The sequence below is a fragment of the Polyodon spathula genome, chromosome 5 (assembly GCF_017654505.1).
Source record: "Polyodon spathula isolate WHYD16114869_AA chromosome 5, ASM1765450v1, whole genome shotgun sequence".
Classification (NCBI taxonomy): Eukaryota; Metazoa; Chordata; class Actinopteri; order Acipenseriformes; family Polyodontidae; genus Polyodon; species Polyodon spathula.
The window spans coordinates 67,267,094-67,284,718 of NC_054538.1; the positions used below are offsets into that span (position 1 = coordinate 67,267,094).

Genomic DNA, 17,625 nt, shown 5'->3' on the forward strand with positions numbered 1-17,625 from the left:
TTTCAATGAAAGACCCCTCCTGGATGAAAAACAAAACGGAAGGAAAATACGCGCTGCAATACATTTCTCCCTTCCTCAAACCCAAGTCATATTTTTTTCTTTCTGTACGAAATGTGAGTGTGCGAGAGAGAGAGAAAGAGAGAGAGAGAGAGAGAGAGAGAGAGAGAGAGAGAGAGAGAGAGAGAGAGAGAGAGAGAGAGAGAGAGAGAGAGTGTGTGTGTGTGTGTGTGTACACGCGCAGGGCTGGGGGTTGTTAGGTGTAGCTCACACCTAAATACACGTCAAATCAGAGGAAATAATCAGATATGCGTCACACTCGTGTTTAACTGTAACTGAAGTCAAAATTGTATAGGGTCTAACATGTGAGTGCTGACTGTATCTCCATTATCTCAACAGCGAAATTACTGTGCAAATATACAGCGATAACATTTTTTTTTTCTCTGCTTGAGCTGGTAGATCAAAGGAAGGCTTTAGACTTCCCTTTGTAGCCTCTCCATTAAGCCAGGGAGAAGTGTAGGGGAGAACAGAGACTTCACATCATTGTCATTGTCCTTGCCACCACTGCCAACTCTCTCAGTGTCACAGTCATATTGTCAGGTGCTGGTCATAAAGGCCAGCACTATAGTTGGTCTACAACTGTGTGACCTTGAGCACCGCATTGTCTCTGCTGTACTGCGAGGGGCAGTGCTCTGGCAGGATGGTGATGCCCAGCACGTCACTCCTCTCTGCATTAGTGCTGAGGTGAGTGGTGTTGCAGCAGCCCAGAGTCCGGCAGTCCTCCGACAGGCAGGGGGCGTTGCAGATCAGGAGGTCCTGGTCCTCTTTAGTGTATTCGGGCTGGATGGTGACGGCGTGCAACCCTGCATTATGGAAGATCTCTCGCACCTGCCGGGACACCCCTTGGAAGACCTCTGAGTCGCCGCACTTCAGGTGCACTGTGGCAATGTTTCGGCCCGCTGCCAGCTCCCAGATGTGCAGCTCGTGGATACTGAGCACACCTGGAACCTGGGCCAGAGCCTCCCCTGTAACACAGAGACACAGAGACTGCCAGCTCAGGCAAGCATCTTCACAACTGAGGAATTGTTCCACAGTAAAGGTCATCAGTACAGCTTGATATAATACAGGGTTAGAGGACTCCAGATGTCTGTGCATGAGGGAAGATCAGCTTGAGTAGAAGTGAACTGACCAAGGCTGAAAGCAGATATGTGTTTACGCGCTGCGAGAACATAACTAAGGACACAGACTCTCCAACATATATATGTTAATTTCATGCAAATGTTTTTTTATTTTTTTATTTTACAGGATAACCAAGAAAGACTCTTTTTATAAGCAACTAGTTGCAGGGGAGACTTTTTTCCTGTGCAATAAAATAGAAAGTTCCTTTCTTGCTTTGACTACTTTGGTGGGCAAGTGTGGCAAAGTGCCCACCCCTGTATATATTTTGTGTTGTATGTTGTGTGTTAATGTTGGTGTATAGTTATTGGTACACGGGATATAAACGGGTCTGTGTAACACAAGTGTTTAAAATGTATATTTGTATTTAGGCATGAGGATTGCACAGCACTTCACATGCAAGTAAAATGTAATAATATGTGAGCACGGGAATTGTACTTTATTAATTCACGTGCAGTTGTACCGCGACTCCAATTGAATGATTGATTAGCAATCGAGTCTCTGTACGGCTGCATAAAAGTCGCATTTCACTCACTCATGGCTGTGTGTTCGGCGAGTGGAGAACGGGATTGGAGACGGAGGTAATAATAATAATAATAATAATAATAATAATAATAATAATAATAATAATAATAATAATAATAATAATAGTTAAAATATCATCTCACCGTGTTTGTCTGTATAGTCCGTTTTGTTTGTCTGTTTATTTTGGCCTCACGTGCTGTGTGCTGTTTTTGTTACAACTTTTTTATTTACTGTCTGTTCATTCATTAAATGCTGAGTGCAAGCAAGTGCTCAGCTTCCCCAAAACTCCACACCTCTGTTGTTTATTTCGTGGTTCCTGGTTTCTGGTCTGACGTCACCCACTACAGCCGTCTTTGTGACACGTGGTGTCATCGTGGGATTACCAACGCCTGCTAGACGCAGACCAGAGAGGGAACCACTGTGTTTTTTTGAAAAAAAAACACACACAAAAAAAAACCAACAAAAATGGAAGGCTGGAGAGATGGCTGCACAGAGCTCCTCAGTGGTCTGGAGGACCAAGGCTGGTGCCTTGCATGGGGGGTGTACTGGCACGAAGTGGCTGTCTGCCCCTTCCAAGAGGAGGAGGAGGAACTAGCCCAGGAGAGGAAGGTGAGGAGAAGGAGGGACAGAAAAAATCTGCAGCAGCAGCAGCTGCAGCAACAGCAGGAGGATGTCGGGATGACAGTTGGGAGGTTTTTTTAAAGAACCTCGCGGCTGAGCTGTGCTCCGGCTGTGGGGCGTATGGGCACATGTTGGCCATCTGCCCCATGCAATATACAGAGGTGGCAGTAATGCCTGTGTGGGAGGAGCCAGTGCGTCCAACGCCCAGATGGGGGGACTGTGAGAGTCCAGCACCTGGACAAGGGGGCCGTGACTATCCAGCGCCCAGACGGGGGGACTGCGGGGAAACCAAAGCCCGAGAGACTACTGTTGCCACCTCCGCCAGCAGAGGAAGAATGCCTGCTGACCCCATCTCCACCAGCAGAAGGTGAGTGCCTGCTAGTATCACTTCCCCTACCGTCATCACCTGGGGAGAGGAGCAGGTGCTTCCTCTGCCTCCATCACCTTCCCCTGCAAGTGAGGGAGAGCCGCACCAGTCCCCTGTAATAAGGGTAGACTACACGCCGCTCCCACCTCTTTTGCCAGGACACTACACGCCGTTCCCACCTCCATCGCCAGGAGACTACACGCCTCCGCCACCTCCACCGGCAGGCGCAGAGCAGCAGGAGCTATGAAAAAGGGGGGAGAGGTCAGGAGACCACCTTTCTCCACAGCAATTTCGCTGCAGGAGTTCTGGGGGCTGGAATCCCCTCAGAGGGAGCTGCTGGCTATAAAGGGGGGAGAGGTCAGGAGACCACCTTCCCCCACAGCAGTTTCGCTGCCGGATATCTTGGGGGAGGTCTGGAGACCACCAGCTCCAGCAAGTTACCCTCCACAAGTTGTTTCAACAGCTGCCTGACAGCTCCCTATGTTTCAGGGTCACTGCAGACCCGCATTGCAAAGCAGTTTGAGCCGTTCCAGGTTTCACTGTGGGCTCATTTTTTCACTTTCAAAGTTAATATTACAGTGTGTGTGTAATCTCTGAAGTGATAGTGTGTGTATGTGTCTCCCTGTGTATACTCACTGAAGTGTGAGTGTGAACTCAATGTTGTGTGTATATGTAAGTGTTTTCACTGATGCATCTGAGTGTAAGAATGTACTCACGCGTGTGTGCGTGAGTGTGCACTCCCTGATGTGTGTGTGAGTATGCACTCCTTGATGTGTGTGTGAGTGTGTACTCACTGATGTGATCTACTCGCAGACCACGGGGCACCATCTGCAGCAGGATGGCGGTGGTCTCCTTAATGAGTGGGAATGCGGAGGACAGGATGATGATCACCATGATGATGGTAAGGCTGGGGTCCACGTAGCACTGCCAGTTACAAGGGGTGTCCGGGGGGAGGGGCAGGGCGTAGAAGATAGAGGCAGCCACCACCACCACCACCGAGCCCAGGGCATCCCCCATGACATGGAGGAGAACACCTGGAGAGAGAGGAGGGAGGCAACATGAGGGAGAGAGGGGGGAGGAGAGAGAGGGAGAGACAACACCTCCACCGAGCCCAGGGCATCCCCATGACATGGAGGAGAACACCTGGAGAGAGAGGAGGGATGCAACATGGCGTGAGAGGGAGGGTGTGAGAGGAAAAGCAGGGGAGAGTGGAGGAGAGGTAAGAGAAAGAGAGGGGAGAAGGAGAGAAGAAGCAGAGTGTGAGAGAGACAACACCACCACCACCAACCCAAGAGCATCGTCTGTGACATGGAGGAGGCGCCTTGAGAGAGGAAGAGGAGAGGGACGAGTGTGTGAGAGCGGGAGGGGAGAGGAGAGTGAGAAAGGAAAGGGAGAGAGGGAATGATAGTCTTCTCAGAGGCTGCTAGAACCGTAGTTAGATCCTGGAATACAAATGGAATCCCCGTCTCATACTCACCTCTGATATTGAGCGCCGTAGCCTGGCTCTGCCTCTTCTTTTCGGGATTGTGTGAGGCACTGTTGCTCAGCACTGCGGGACCTGCATACCAACAAGAGATTATGTATTGGACAGGCAGTTAGAGAGACAGACAGCTACACAGATGGACATCCAGACTGACGGTCAGACAGACAGGCAGGCAGGGCCAGGCTTTCAAAAATCTTTCATTGTATTTGGTTCAGTTTCTAAATTTTAAAAAAATTAATGTTCAATTTGCAGCAATGTGTGGCAGAGGCTAATTCAAGTTGATTCTGCGTGATAATCGTCATATATTCAAAGGACTTTGTTACTGTAACAGGTCTGACAGGAATGTTAATGCGCTCATCATCACATTCATTCTGTATGATTACCGAGTGTAAAATATCAGTTATTCTGCTCAAGCAGAAATAGACAATCAGCAATCTCCCCGATTAGTATAATGGAGAGGACTTTGTAATGAAGCTGTTCTGATGTACCTGCTGAACAAGAGCAAACTATCAATCGGTTCCATGAGGTGGTAGGATACCATGACCTTCAACCCCGTCATATCGAATAGCACATTTCCATGCATAGTTTACGCAAAATCAGACTAGCAGGTCCCAAGATATAGCCTTCAATAGCACAATGTGTGAATACCTTCACTGTACCTTTGTTCAAAGTTTGAAAAATGCAGATGAGTTCATACAAAGTGAAATAGCATTTACTTAAGGTCTGTTTATACAAACTATAGTAATTTGAATTAGAATATTATTTTTGAGCGCTTTAGCTTTTTTTTTTTTTTTTTTTTTTTACTTTTGTCCCAGGGAAAAGTTTGAAGCAGACATAAATGTAAGGAATGTACCTCTTACAAAGCACTCAGCTGTTTACTTCTAGTTTTAAAACAATAATGAGCAGATTCTTTTCATTCCTAGAGCAATCTTTCGCACCATAGAACAAGCCACAGCCATAAGTATCACAGTCTTACAAGCCAAATTATCATTTTGAAACCAGTAGCTGCTAAAAAAAAACACACCAAATGAAAAAGCCTCAGTCCAATAGAAAAGCCTCAGAAACTGGTAACGGAATAATCGCAAGTCACGTGGCAGTAACATTCACTGTTGCAATCCATTAGCATATAAATCACATTATAGAACATTAATAAATACTTTTTTAAAATCAAAGCCGTTTTAAAATAGAGTGCTACAAAAAAGAACGCAAGCTCCAGACATTATCAAGTGCGTGATTTATAATATTTTGGCGACTAGTCGACCTATTTGACTTATTTTCTCAAATATTTGGCTGTGTCAAATTAGCCTACATTACATCTGAGATGTATATTCATCCTAGCTTTACATTACATCTGAAATGTATATTCATCCTAGCCCCCTGCCGGATTGCAGCGGTTTGATTGATGTGTAGCAGGCGACTGGTCCCTACACCACTTGAAAACAAGACATTCGATGCAGCTGATCAAACATTGTTCCCATCTTTACCGTTTAACTTTTGTTATACTGGCAAGAGTTTACATCACTGCTGGAAATTCCAGATGAGCAGCTAAGCGCTGGGAATGATGACTGGTCTCTACTGGACACCGAGCAGGTCTCTACAATCCCAGATGAGGGTCACCGAAATGTATTCATTTAGGAGTGCAGGCAACAAACAACTTTAGAGATTTACAGTAAAGAACTTTAATTTTATTTTTTCTCTGACCAGTTTAACCAGCACCAAGTCTCCTGAACCAACAGGGCCAGCTGAAAAAACAGCAGCTCTAACGAACATAAAACAGTGCTATCAGTTGCTAAGAGATTTTCATAATGGTTACAATAAATAAATAAATAAATAAACTAACGCGTTGAAAGACTTCTGGAAAAATAAAACATGTTTTTAATCATGTAAACCTGTATAAATAAATAAATACCGGTACACACACTCATGTCCATTCTAGATGTTTTGAGTGTGGTAACTATAACCATACCCAACCAGCCCTTCTCTTATCACACACACTGCCCCTTCATGGTACGAGAAGGGTTTCAAAACAAGCGCGCATTTCTCATTTACAGTCACAACAGTAACAGAATAAATAAACAGATAAGTATGCTGTGTTGGTTTGAAATCTGAAAATCACCTGTTAGTCTGTCCACAGCGCCAGCACGTTGCTGTTTTCTCCCTCGGTATAGGCTCTCTTCTGTTAGTGCTGTAACAGCAGTTGTGAAAGATTAAATATCGTTGCTTTGCAGAACGTAGCTGGCTATACCTGCTAAAAGGTGATCCAGTCTATACCTATGCATTGTTTTAAGCGTTGTAGAAACAATTCGTCTCGTTGGGAGTCCTAAGCGTTCTGCTCCCTATATCAGAGTTACTCTCTTCACGATGTTAACTGCAATATTCCTCTTTGACCAACTTTTGGCGACAGGTGTGATTTTATCGTTATTATTTCTGTCAGCAGTTCTCTGAAAAAATACCTTGCTTTCCACCAACGCCTTTTCTTCCCATTCCTTTCCCTTTATGGTGCACAACTAGACAGTTGTATATATACCTATCCGAAGATCGCATGATTTAAGGCTTTGATTTTTAAAAAGAGAAATAGGAGAGAAAAAAACACAACGCTTGATGACCTGAAGTCTGATATTTTATCATCTGAAAAAAAAGACAGACAACTATATGTAGTTTTGAAATGAAAACGAACGGATTTCCACATTCCAAACAGAGCAGCGTTAAACAGACTTCTTGTCGCTCCTCCTCAACCCTCTACTGTACTCAGCTGCAGCGGTCAGTCACTCAGATGCCCCCAGTAAAACTCACTGCAACCAGTGGAATAAAATCTAGCAGTAAATAAATGCAGCAAAAATGTAACAATAAATATAACATAATAATGAATGCCATATCCAAGTGTTTGTAAGAGACGACATCACATCCCCTGAATTTTGTCGCTTAAACACCTCTATCAAATCATACAGAGTACATCAATAAGTGATATGTGATTGGTTAGCTGCAAAGAGCGTGCGTGTTGTAAATGGCTACCTCTGTGAACAATACAGTTACTTGATAAGTTTCTTTAGTTTTGAGAAAATATTTGACTTGAGTGCATGGAGTCATGGATGTAACTATTTAGTGTGAATTTAAACTATTGGGACTTATTAAATATCTGAAGAAGTAGTGGTGCTATCCCAGTATTTAAAGAATAGTGTATTATTCACTAGTTTACACACGAAACACATCCTAATGTAAAACTTGAAATGTAGGTAACAGTCTATATTTCATTTTTCAATTAACTGCACATTCTGTTTATTGTTTTTAATCATTTCACAGGCCCCGAATTATGTCGTGTTATATACATGTATCTTATTTGATCCCTTTTGAAGAACTTTATTCTGCAACAGGTCGAGTGTTTTCTAGTAAAATATTCCATTAAGGAAAGTTGCCGCCTTTAATAATGATATACGTTGTTTGGATGTATTATAGTTCTACAAACAAAATAAAAACGACGTTTTAAGCGCGATGAGTCTTATTAAAGTTTTTGTCATGAATCCAGTGTAAGAGTGTTTTTTTTTTTTTGTATAGGGCAGTGGGCTAACGAATGTGGGTTTGTAATCGTTCATGTTTTTTTTTTTTTTTTTTTTTTTCCGAAAGCAGATGTAGGCATTTTATTTAGTTTTTTGTATGTGACAAAGTCAAGCAGTTTCATTTGAGCGTAGTATATTGTGATATGATTTGCTTTATATGAATGCATGAGGTAAACGTTCTACGGGTCTATTCACGTATTTTACTGCTGTTTTAGGGGTGGGCTGCGGGGGTTGTGTGTGCAATCCCCCCAGGACCTCCATGTAAACAAGGCGGTGCATCTCAAGGGCTAGATCTCAAGTTATATATAATTATTTTTTGTTTTTAAACACAAAGCGCCTCTGTAAAATCACGCTTCTCTCTCTAGAGCTGACTGGTACACTGGGTTTAGCTATTAACAGCCTGTACTTTGAATAATACATTGGTTAAGATAACAGCGGCATTTAATATTGAACTAAGTCGCCCCAGGGCAGCGCCAAAAGGGACTCCAGGGTATTTCTTTATTCTCATTGCAGGGGAACGTTTATATGGTTAATATGTCTAAAGCAGATCAGACGACCAAAATAAAATCCTTACACAAAGTTTATAGTTTATCTGGCTTTCCCCCCTAATATTTCCCATGCATTTGACATAGTATTTGCCTGCTTATTTATATATTTAACTTGGTCTAGCTGGGGCACCTTTGAAGTGACTTGGGTCTCATCAGTATGACCCCGCTTTTGCAATAAATAAATAAATAATAGAAATACATGCAGTTTTAACGGTATAAAAGAGCAATTTCAAGAAATAAAACCTCACTTCTAAATCTTTTGTATTACTTTAGTATAAATACATATTAATTTGGATTCATATGTTGTTTTTTTCTGACTTTATGTGAACGAAAAGACACAAATTCGCCCGTTTTCCCATTGGAAATAGTGATATTTTGAAATTTACCTGTCCTGGTCACAAAAGCAAAGTTTGTGGGGAATAATAGCCATTTTCTATACTTTTGAGGCATAAGCAATTAGGAAATAACACTTACTACCCAGGAACAAAATTGTTACACGGTATTATAATAATAAAACAATTTCTCTGACAAAACATTGTAAAACAATTAGACACATAGTAAAATAATCCAACAGAGGCAGTTTAATATTGTCTACATTATTAAATATCAATCTGCCAAGTGTACAATAGTTCAATGCCTTGTATACAATATACTGGCACCCACTACCTTCCACATTGCAACCCAGAACCCTACTGATGTACTCAAACCCATTGCCTTCCACAGAACGATGACCTCAACAAAGACTCCTTCTAATAAAAGCTCTGAGCAGAAAGATGACCTCAACAAACACCCCTTCCAATAAGAACCCCTCAGAGACATCGCAAACATAATAAAAGAGTAAGGGGACAATAAGACAAAACCAAAAAAAAACATGAAAATGTTATTTGAAGCTGCTTCAGTAGTGCAAGGGTCAACTTTATAGCATTAACTTACATTCATGAGAAAAAAAGACAATCTTATTAAAGACTGAATGGGTTCAGAAAAGATATTGAGACAGAACTGACTAGCCATAGCAAACTGGGTAGGGAGAACATAGTCCTTTCAGACCTGAAGATCAAAACTACATATTAACCTATGATATGAGATGCTGTTTCATGGCTTGACAGACCTGTTCCCTGTGGCACCGCAATGCTTGAATCCCGGCTCCCTGGATGCTGGTTCTTACTGGACGAGCAACAGTCCATGAAGACGATATAGGAGATGATGTTGCACACCAGCCCCACGATGCCCATGATGAGGACCAGACCCACATTGTTCATGCTCCGTGCCCTCACCAGCCGGATGCAGGATGCCACCAGCACAGTGAACATGAACGCAGTGGCCAGGACGGCATTGCAGAAGGCGCCCAGCACCTCGCCACGTGTCAACCCAAAGGTGAACCTACGATGGCGGTGCACGTGGCTCAGCTGCACCCCAAAGAAGCCAACTATTATTGAGAGCAGGTGGGAGAACACATTAAAGGAGTCCGAGGTGAGTGTCACAGCATTCCCCATGTAGCCGATCACCAGTTCTGCCAGGAACAAGGCCAGGGTCAGGGTTGAGATGACGATCAAACGGCATGAATTGCCAGTATAGCGACCCATCCTTCACAATCTCTCACTCCTGCACTTTCAGCAGTTACTTTACTCCTCCAAACAGACCCAGGCTCTTGTCTGGTTAACAATATTACTCTTTTTAAACTCCAATCTCTCTTCACAACCCCCTCAGGGCTTCTTATTTCTCCTGTCTCGCCCCAATTCTCTCTTCTCCTTGGTCAGATATCTTCTTGCATCACCCTTTCTTTGCCATGCTGTTTACCGGTCTCTCTCTCTTCGTAACAACAGTTCTGACCACGACTAGTCAAAACACCACACCCTGAGAAATCCTTCTAGTCACAATGCAGCCGATAATCAGCAGGCAATCCAATCACCAACCTCAGGTACGGCAGAACGGACAGGACTGTGAAGCCAGGGGAGTGGTGAGTCCAGCATTAAGTAGTGGTGAGTCAAAAGGCTGAGGGAAGACTGTAGCCTGGGAGAGCTTATCAATAGTCCAAAGGTGAACCTGCGATGGGGTGCTCTCTGCTGCGCCACGCCTCAGAGAAGCCGTCTATCAGGGAGAGCAGATAGGAGAACACGCTGAAGGCGTCTGAGGTGAGGGTCACAAATTTCCCCACGTAAGCGATCACCAGCTCCGCCAGGAACAGGGCCACGGTCAACATGACGATCAAACAGCATGAGTTCCTAACGTAGCGACCCATCCCTTCACAATCTCTCACTCCTGCTCTTTTCAGCAGTTACTTTACACCTCCAACACAGTCCCAGGCCCTTGCCTGATTAATAATACTACTCTAACGGTTTCAGAATCTCTTCACAACCCCCCCCAGAGCCTCTTGCTTCTCCTCTCAGTCAGATATCTTCCAATGTCAACCTCTCTTTGCCACTGTTTACCTCTCTCTCTCTCTGTAATAGTTCTGACCACGACTACCATCAAAAAATCAGCAAGACAACCAAATTTCTGCAACAGCAGAACGGACAGGACTGTGTAACGCCAAGGGAGTGGTGAAGAGTCCACCAGCTGGCTGTGCAGGCCAGTACTGAGCCAAGTCAAAAGGCTGAGAGAAGACTGTAGTCTGGCAGTCCAAAGGTGAGGCTCTTACGGACGTTGGTCAGTGTACTGATGAGTATTGGCCAGGCCAAAAGGGGGTGATGGTGGGTGGGTCAGTTACTGATAATTCACTGGACCCAGCTCTGTTATCTTTACTTGCTCAATTGTTAGTTTCTCATTTGTGTCAAGTAGGGCAAGGGTTAATACCAGTGGTGTGCAAAGTGGGGGGCATGGAGAGTCAATAAGGGGGGGGGGGGGGGGGGGGGTGTTGATTTGACTTTTTTAAAGGATAAAACATTTTAAATAAGTACATAAATTACAGCTAATTAGTCCAGTTTCTAACTTTTCAAACGAGCTGTTGACGATCACTCTAGGACTTGTACAACCAGAGAAATTAATGTTTGAAGTGGTGAGTGTGTCAGTGAAACGGCAGTGAACAGGGGCGACAAGTGGTTAAAAAAAAAAAAGGACTAATGTTTCAACAGGTATTTTTTCCCGGATTTAATGTAAATTGTGTATTTTTCCCTAGATTTAACCAAAAGAAATGTCCAGATTTAGCTAAATACATCAATGTTAACAAACGTTGGAGTGTAAGTGCAACTCTGCAGCATACAGTGCTAAATTGCCGCGGTGCAATGGACCAATCAGAAATAAGGTCAAAGGTAGTGGCTGTCAGACTGTCATGGTTTAGCTCACGCACAGATTAACACAGAAATAATAAAAAAAAGTTGATATCAATGAGACTTTACCTATTAAAATCAAAAAATATAATGTTCTTCATGATGCCAGTGTCCATGGTTATAAAGACAATAAAAAGGATGCCACATGGCATGAAGTAGCAGAACAACTGGAAATTGATGGTATCTCTCTCTCTTTATTTCACCTTAATTTTAGTCAAAGTGAGGAAGAGCGCCACACACTGGTTTCGTATTTCTGTAAATGATGATTCTTTGTTTTAATAACATTGACCAATAATAATAATAATAATAATAATAATAAAATCACATTAGCTGTTCAACAAGCCAGTGGTATTCCCCGGACTGTTTCCTTTGTTTTAGTGTGTGATGTCACCTATACTCCATTTCTTTGTGTTTTATTTACTTTATTTCATCTCCACAAAAGGAGCAAAGAGACAGTCTTTTCTTTTCATGACTAGCTACCTCATTGTGCTGAAGAATAATGTTTTCTTCAGATGTATCTGTTAGGTAAATGTTGAAATCGGCAAGTTTAAATAAAAAAAAAATAAAGATTCAAACAGATTTATTTGTTAGAAATTCACAGGTTTGTTAGAAACCCAGGGTTTAGCATGTCAGCGAAATGAAGGTCAACAAGATGATAAAATAATCATGCCATACTAATAAGCAACTACTGATAAATAAAACACAGACACAACTGTATTTTATAATCACTTCTTTATTATTGAGCTTAAACTGACTGATAAAACACCTGTTCGCGTTCTGCTTTAGCAACCAGTTTGAAGAGGGGTGGGTTAGGGTCTACACAAGAGATTTAGCAGAGAGCGGGTTTGTCCATTAAAACACACCAATGTGTTGCTATTGTAGAGCTACTTCTCCTTGGGTCAGGAATGTTAACACTAGGGTTACATAAATATTGCTGAGCCCTGGGATCTGCCCCCTAAAACAACAATAATAATATTAACAATGGCAAGATTTGAAACCCACGCTAGCCTTCCACCCTGTCCTGGGTTTCAGAGCTACCCTCAATGAAGTGTATTATTAAAACTAATCAGAGCAACCACACCCCTTTTTAAATACAGCTACAGGAACAACTTCTATTAGTAAACTTACTCTGATGAGACTTATTCATGCACTATGATGAAGTGTAGTCAGTCTGGGACAGGTTTAACAGGAGGACTGATTGCTTAAATTCAAGGGGAGCTGTAAAAAAACAGGCCTGGGTGCAGGACTAGTGCGTATCTGACATTAGTGAACCAGAGTGAGGACTGGACTGGTCTGTCTCAGTAGGGCTTGCTGTCTCCTCAGTAGCTGCGTCCGAACAGCGTGTAGTACTTGGCAGGCTCCTTGCCACTCACACACATCTGTCCAGCCTTCAGCTCCTGCAGGGGTTTGAAGGGGATGCAGAGACTCTTGGCTCCCATAGAGGGTGCTCCAGGCTCCAGATCTTGGTCCCTACAACCAAAAGAGGAACTATCAATTCAATTACATGATCTTGAGCTACTGAATATCCTTGAAGTAGGGCAAAGAAGAGAGAAAAAAACAAAAAAAAACAAAAAAAAAACAGTGAAAGTGGATTATATGTAAACAATAACACACGACGACAGTACAGTAGTTAATTATCACACGCCCTGGGTGTGTTATGAGGCACAATGAAAAGCCAAGTGCAAGCAGTCAATTTAAAACTACAGCACACCCTGGAGTGTGTTATTGCACTTATAAAATGACTGTACTCACTACCAGGGCATTCAACAAGGATGTACTCTTCGTGGCTGACCAGATCAAGGGTTAAAGATTTAAAGAAATACACACATCCAAGGAAATGGACTAACATTTAAAATTCATAAGATTGTTTACTTTCTGTAAACATGTATAATTAGAACAAGCTGAACATGTAAATGGCCTGTAGTTCTTAGCCACCTGTAATGGCTGTGAAATTCACTTTAAAAAAAGGTGCTGACCCAAGCACTCAGATTTTTATGCAGTCAATTTTAGTTTTAAGACCTGCCCGCTAGTGCAAAAATTCCTCCAAGGCCATGTGACCACTAGCAACCAATCAGAATGCTTAGTTTTCCCCCAAGCAAAATATGGCACATGTTCAAATTACTGTCATCACAGACTAACAGTGTATAAACCTAAATTAGTGAAATAGAGGAAGCGCTGTGTAACTACAGTGAACGGGCGTTTCAAAGACTATGAGCGTCACTTTGGGGAGCATAAGACATTGCCCATTTTGGATTTCAAAGATAAATCTACGGAATCATCAGAGATAGATTTTTATTGATAAGCCAATTAGCTTGCTCCCTGTATATGTGTCAAATTAAACTCAAAGTAAAGCTGTAGTGTCTATGCATCAGCAGTGTCATTTCCATCTTTGTCATACAAAGCTATTGGAACAGGTTCTTCGTCAGGTTTTGATAATGCACTTGCTTCCCCTCTACGGACCCTCCTTCCTCTTTACTTACTTTGCAGTGGTCTTCTTGATCCAATCCTCACACTCAATCCCACCGCAGAACGGAATCTGAACAATCTGCGGGAAAGAAAAAAATAACTGCAGTCCATAAAGATCACTCCACAACTCACTGCTGTGAAATCAAACCCAATATGATATTCAGTGAATTTTCAGCAATATTATTACAAAGCAAGGCAAATCTCTTGTGTAAATTTTGATCATTGTTTCGTGGATACAGCAAAGAGTGTAGAAGAAATACAACTTGATTAGTGGTAGCCAGTGAACACTTTGAAACATACATTGCAGTGCAGTGTTGAAAGCGATATTGGTCTCCAGCAACCCCTAGCCCCTCACCTTGCCCTGGTCCAGTTCTTTCTGAAACAGCTCCATCGAGTCGGCAACAACCATGTGTTTCTTCAGGTCATTGGACGCCCTGAGAGGAGGGAGCAGAGAAAGGGAATTAAGAGTCAAATCAATACCTGAATAAATTAAAAACCATCAACGTCTGCTCTAATCATGAGAACACACTACCTCCCTCCCAGTCCCTCAGCTTTGACCACTAGACCACACTCCCTCTCTAGCCTGTGCCTCAGGTCTAACCACTAGACAAAACTGCCTGCCTCCCAGACCCTCAGCTCCAATACAAGCAGCAGCTTGATAAGGGTCATTTGGCTGATTAGAGAGCTATTGCTGGAGGATCCACTTTGTTTTTCTCGAGATAATGAGGTCAACCAGCACACTATGCATTCTCGCAGATATAAGTCTCTGAAGTCATGACGTGCAGTGTAGCTTACCGCTCAATAAAACTCCAGACATCATGTCTGCAGCCTGCTGCGCAACCCATCTATTATACATATCTCATCGGCGCATTGACAAGCTTATCGGTTTTCTTTTTGGAAACCATGTCAACAGCAGGAGGGGGGGCGACTGAAATTAATTCTCGTTCAAGAGTCTGTAGGACAGTACAGACAGCAGCATCAGAACTCACATACAGTAGCCAGGGCTTAAAGGATTGAGCTACGAATAGAGGCTAAAATAATTGAATCTATTTACATAGAATAAAGAAGAATCAGGGTGGACAAAATTCAGGAACAGAACACACAGTTGGAAATTAAGTGGAGATAGACTTGGGACAGAGAGAAGGAGACTCTTCTATACACTGTGGCGAGGGTATGGAATGAGCTGCATAGTCATGTTGTTGAGGCAGAATCACTTAGATTCTTTAAGACCTGACTTGACAAAGTTCTGAGATCAATCAGCTTCTAGGAACCAGATTCTAGGAATGGCTTCCTCTTGTTTGTAAATGTTCTCATGCTATAAACTTTAACACAAACACCAATAGGCATTAGGTAGTAAAATATGAAACTTTAAAAAGATTGGCAATGATTTACTAGTTTCTGTGTAGAGCGCTTCCTGGAATCAAACTAATTTAAACAGACCAACTGCTGCTGTGTGTGCTGTGTCCCCTCCTTCTCTCTATCAGTTCCTGTACACAGTGCTGCATGTTAGTGTGTCAGTGCGGCAGTGTGTACCTGGTGTACAGGTTAGTCTGGATCTCCTCCAGCAGGTCTCCTATCCTGTTCTCTGCCTCATCCTCCTTGATGGTCAGCTTGTCTCCTGTGTCTCTGCGCACCGCCACAAACTGACCTCCCTTCATATCACGAGGTCCTACCTCCACACGCACCGGGACACCCTGAGAAAGATGCACAGAGGGCAGTTACCGTCACAGACTAACATGCGCTGTCTAATAAAATACATGTTTAATATTATAAATCAAGAAGTCACTCTCAGAACATTCTAGTACATCATATTTTGCCATAAGTGTTGTCTGGCTTGGTAAACCAGCCGACGGAAATTGTAAAGACATGGATAAAGACATTACTTATGTGTTGTTTATTTATTTTAATTAAAACTTGACTTATAAAGAAGCTAATATGTACAGCTGACTGTCTTAATGGTATAACAGTGTCTTCTCATGAGCACTTTGGGTGGGCAAGAGAACAGCAAAGCTCAAGACATAACAAAGAGTAAGCAGAACGATGGGCAAGCACAAATAACAGCCTTGTACTTTACTATATCAGAGACAGTGTAAGAGCAGAAAGGCAGGGAGAGTGAGGAGGAGGAGGAGTGGAGAGCATTGAGGCCTCGTGTTATACTGTATCATAGGAAGTGTTGAAGTAGAGAGTGATAGGGAGGAGTGGAGACTGTAGCTGCCCGAGAGTGTGGATGAAAGAGCATTCGCATGCGAGAGTCACTGTCTGAGAGTGCGTAAAGTACCTTGAGCTCCCAATGATTGAACTTCCAGCCGGGAGAGTAGTTGTCTCGGAGGTCAGCCTTGGCCCGGATCCCGATCTTCTGGAGTCTGTCCAGATACTGAGAGCATTTAACGAGGAGTGTGTCCCGTTCCTCCTCGGGGAGGGAGGCAGTGATCCCACAGGGGATGATAATGATCTGTCCCGGGATAGGAAAGAGGAGAGAGGGGGATTAGTGTTAAACTCAGAGAAATCATTTAGTGATGTCATGGATGCATCAATAGGCTGATAAAGCGATTGGTGATCGGTGATTGATCTGCATGTTGTTTTACTATGTGAACAGAAAATGCTAGCATTTTGTAGCATTTAAACATTTAGTTCTGAACAGACAGCTTTGTTTTAAGGCTTTAGTGCATGCGACCATGAGAACAAAATCTTTTAAAACCAACGAGAGTTTATGGTAAGCCGTTTGCACCCAACCATCTTGTATGGCTACAGTGCTCTGACTCCCTCTCCCTCTCTCACCTGCAAACAGGCCACCCTGGGCGGCAACACCAGACCCATGTTGTCCCCGTGCACCATAGTGAGCACCCCGATGGTGCGGGTCGTCAGCCCCCATGAGTTCTGGAAGACAAACTGCTTCTCTCCTGGCCGCTTTGGGTCCTCAAATGTGATGTCAAACATCTTGGAGAAGTTCTGACCCAAGTGGTGAGAGGTGGCGCCCTGGAGAGAGAGCAAGAGAGAAGGAACAGTTAGATCAGCGTGTTAGTTAGTCTGGGCTAGATATTGACTGAGGCTGTAGAGTATAAAGTTTTAAATGTTAACCATGTACTAAACTTGTAATTTATATAAAAAAAAAAAAGAAAGAAAAAATGTGTTTAATCCTAAGGTTTAAACATTGCAGACTTTAAAACATAAAACCCATGCCCACGATATCTTTCGGTTCCCCCTTCCTCTGCACCTGGATGGCTCTGCCGCTGGCAGAAATGAAGGCCTCCACTGTGGTGGTGTAATCTCCCCCGGCAAACTTTTCCTTCTCCGTCTTGCGGCCCCTCACCACCGGAATGGCCATTAGCTCCTCGTACACCTGAGCGTACAGTTCCAGGATCAGAAGCACCTGGAGGGAACGTGAGATGGGGTCAGATACTGCACCAGGTACCACCCCCCTAGCTCTTAGAGAGGGGAGAGCGCAGATAGCAACGCAAGGGCTAAAGAAACTCTTTGTGTATTACATCCTGGAAGTCCTACAAAAGGCAAGAGTTAATCTTAGGAATTCTGCAAGTATCACAAGGCCTGCCTTTCTTTCACCTGAATGGTAATTTTTTTCTGTTGAGTAAATATGTATGTTGTGATACAAAAGGAACATTTT

The 17,625-nt window shown here is 43.2% G+C and overlaps 2 protein-coding genes across 8 annotated transcripts in view; both read right to left on the reverse strand.

The window, feature by feature from the left end:
• Positions 1-630: 630 nt before the first annotated feature.
• LOC121316440 (zinc transporter 10-like) lies at positions 631-9,854 on the reverse strand. The gene is made up of 6 exons (XM_041251510.1): positions 9,437-9,854; positions 8,384-8,401; positions 6,108-6,148; positions 4,164-4,212; positions 3,481-3,720; positions 631-1,022 (listed from the first exon to the last, which is right to left on the reverse strand). The coding sequence occupies exons 1-6, from the start codon at positions 9,852-9,854 to the stop codon at positions 631-633; spliced, it is 1,158 nt and encodes a 385-aa protein (XP_041107444.1).
• A 2,396-nt stretch (positions 9,855-12,250) lies between these two features.
• The window catches only part of LOC121316204 (bifunctional glutamate/proline--tRNA ligase-like), a 42,548-nt gene continuing 37,173 nt past the window's right edge, over positions 12,251-17,625 (reverse strand). For all 7 annotated transcript variants that reach the window (XM_041251104.1, XM_041251103.1, XM_041251102.1 and 4 more), the window contains 7 exons: positions 17,218-17,373; positions 16,782-16,979; positions 16,282-16,455; positions 15,537-15,697; positions 14,359-14,437; positions 14,018-14,082; positions 12,251-13,007 (listed from right to left, as the gene is read on the reverse strand). In XM_041251104.1, coding sequence (XP_041107038.1) covers positions 12,857-13,007; positions 14,018-14,082; positions 14,359-14,437; positions 15,537-15,697; positions 16,282-16,455; positions 16,782-16,979; positions 17,218-17,373 — 984 coding nt within the window. In that variant the 3' untranslated portion in view covers positions 12,251-12,856. The remainder of the gene's footprint in view (positions 13,008-14,017; positions 14,083-14,358; positions 14,438-15,536; positions 15,698-16,281; positions 16,456-16,781; positions 16,980-17,217; positions 17,374-17,625) is intronic.

Coding starts and splice junctions, on each gene's coding strand:
- LOC121316440 (XM_041251510.1), bottom strand. CDS start 9,854: ATGGGTCGCTATACTGGCAATTCATGCCGTTTGATCGTCATCTCAACC. Junction 4,213..6,107: donor ATAGTTACCACACTCAAAAC/ATCTAGAATGGA, acceptor AGTGCCTCACAC/AATCCCGAAAAGAAGAGGCA. Junction 3,721..4,163: donor TACGGCGCTCAATATCAGAG/GTGAGTATGAGA, acceptor CTCTCTCTCCAG/GTGTTCTCCTCCATGTCATG.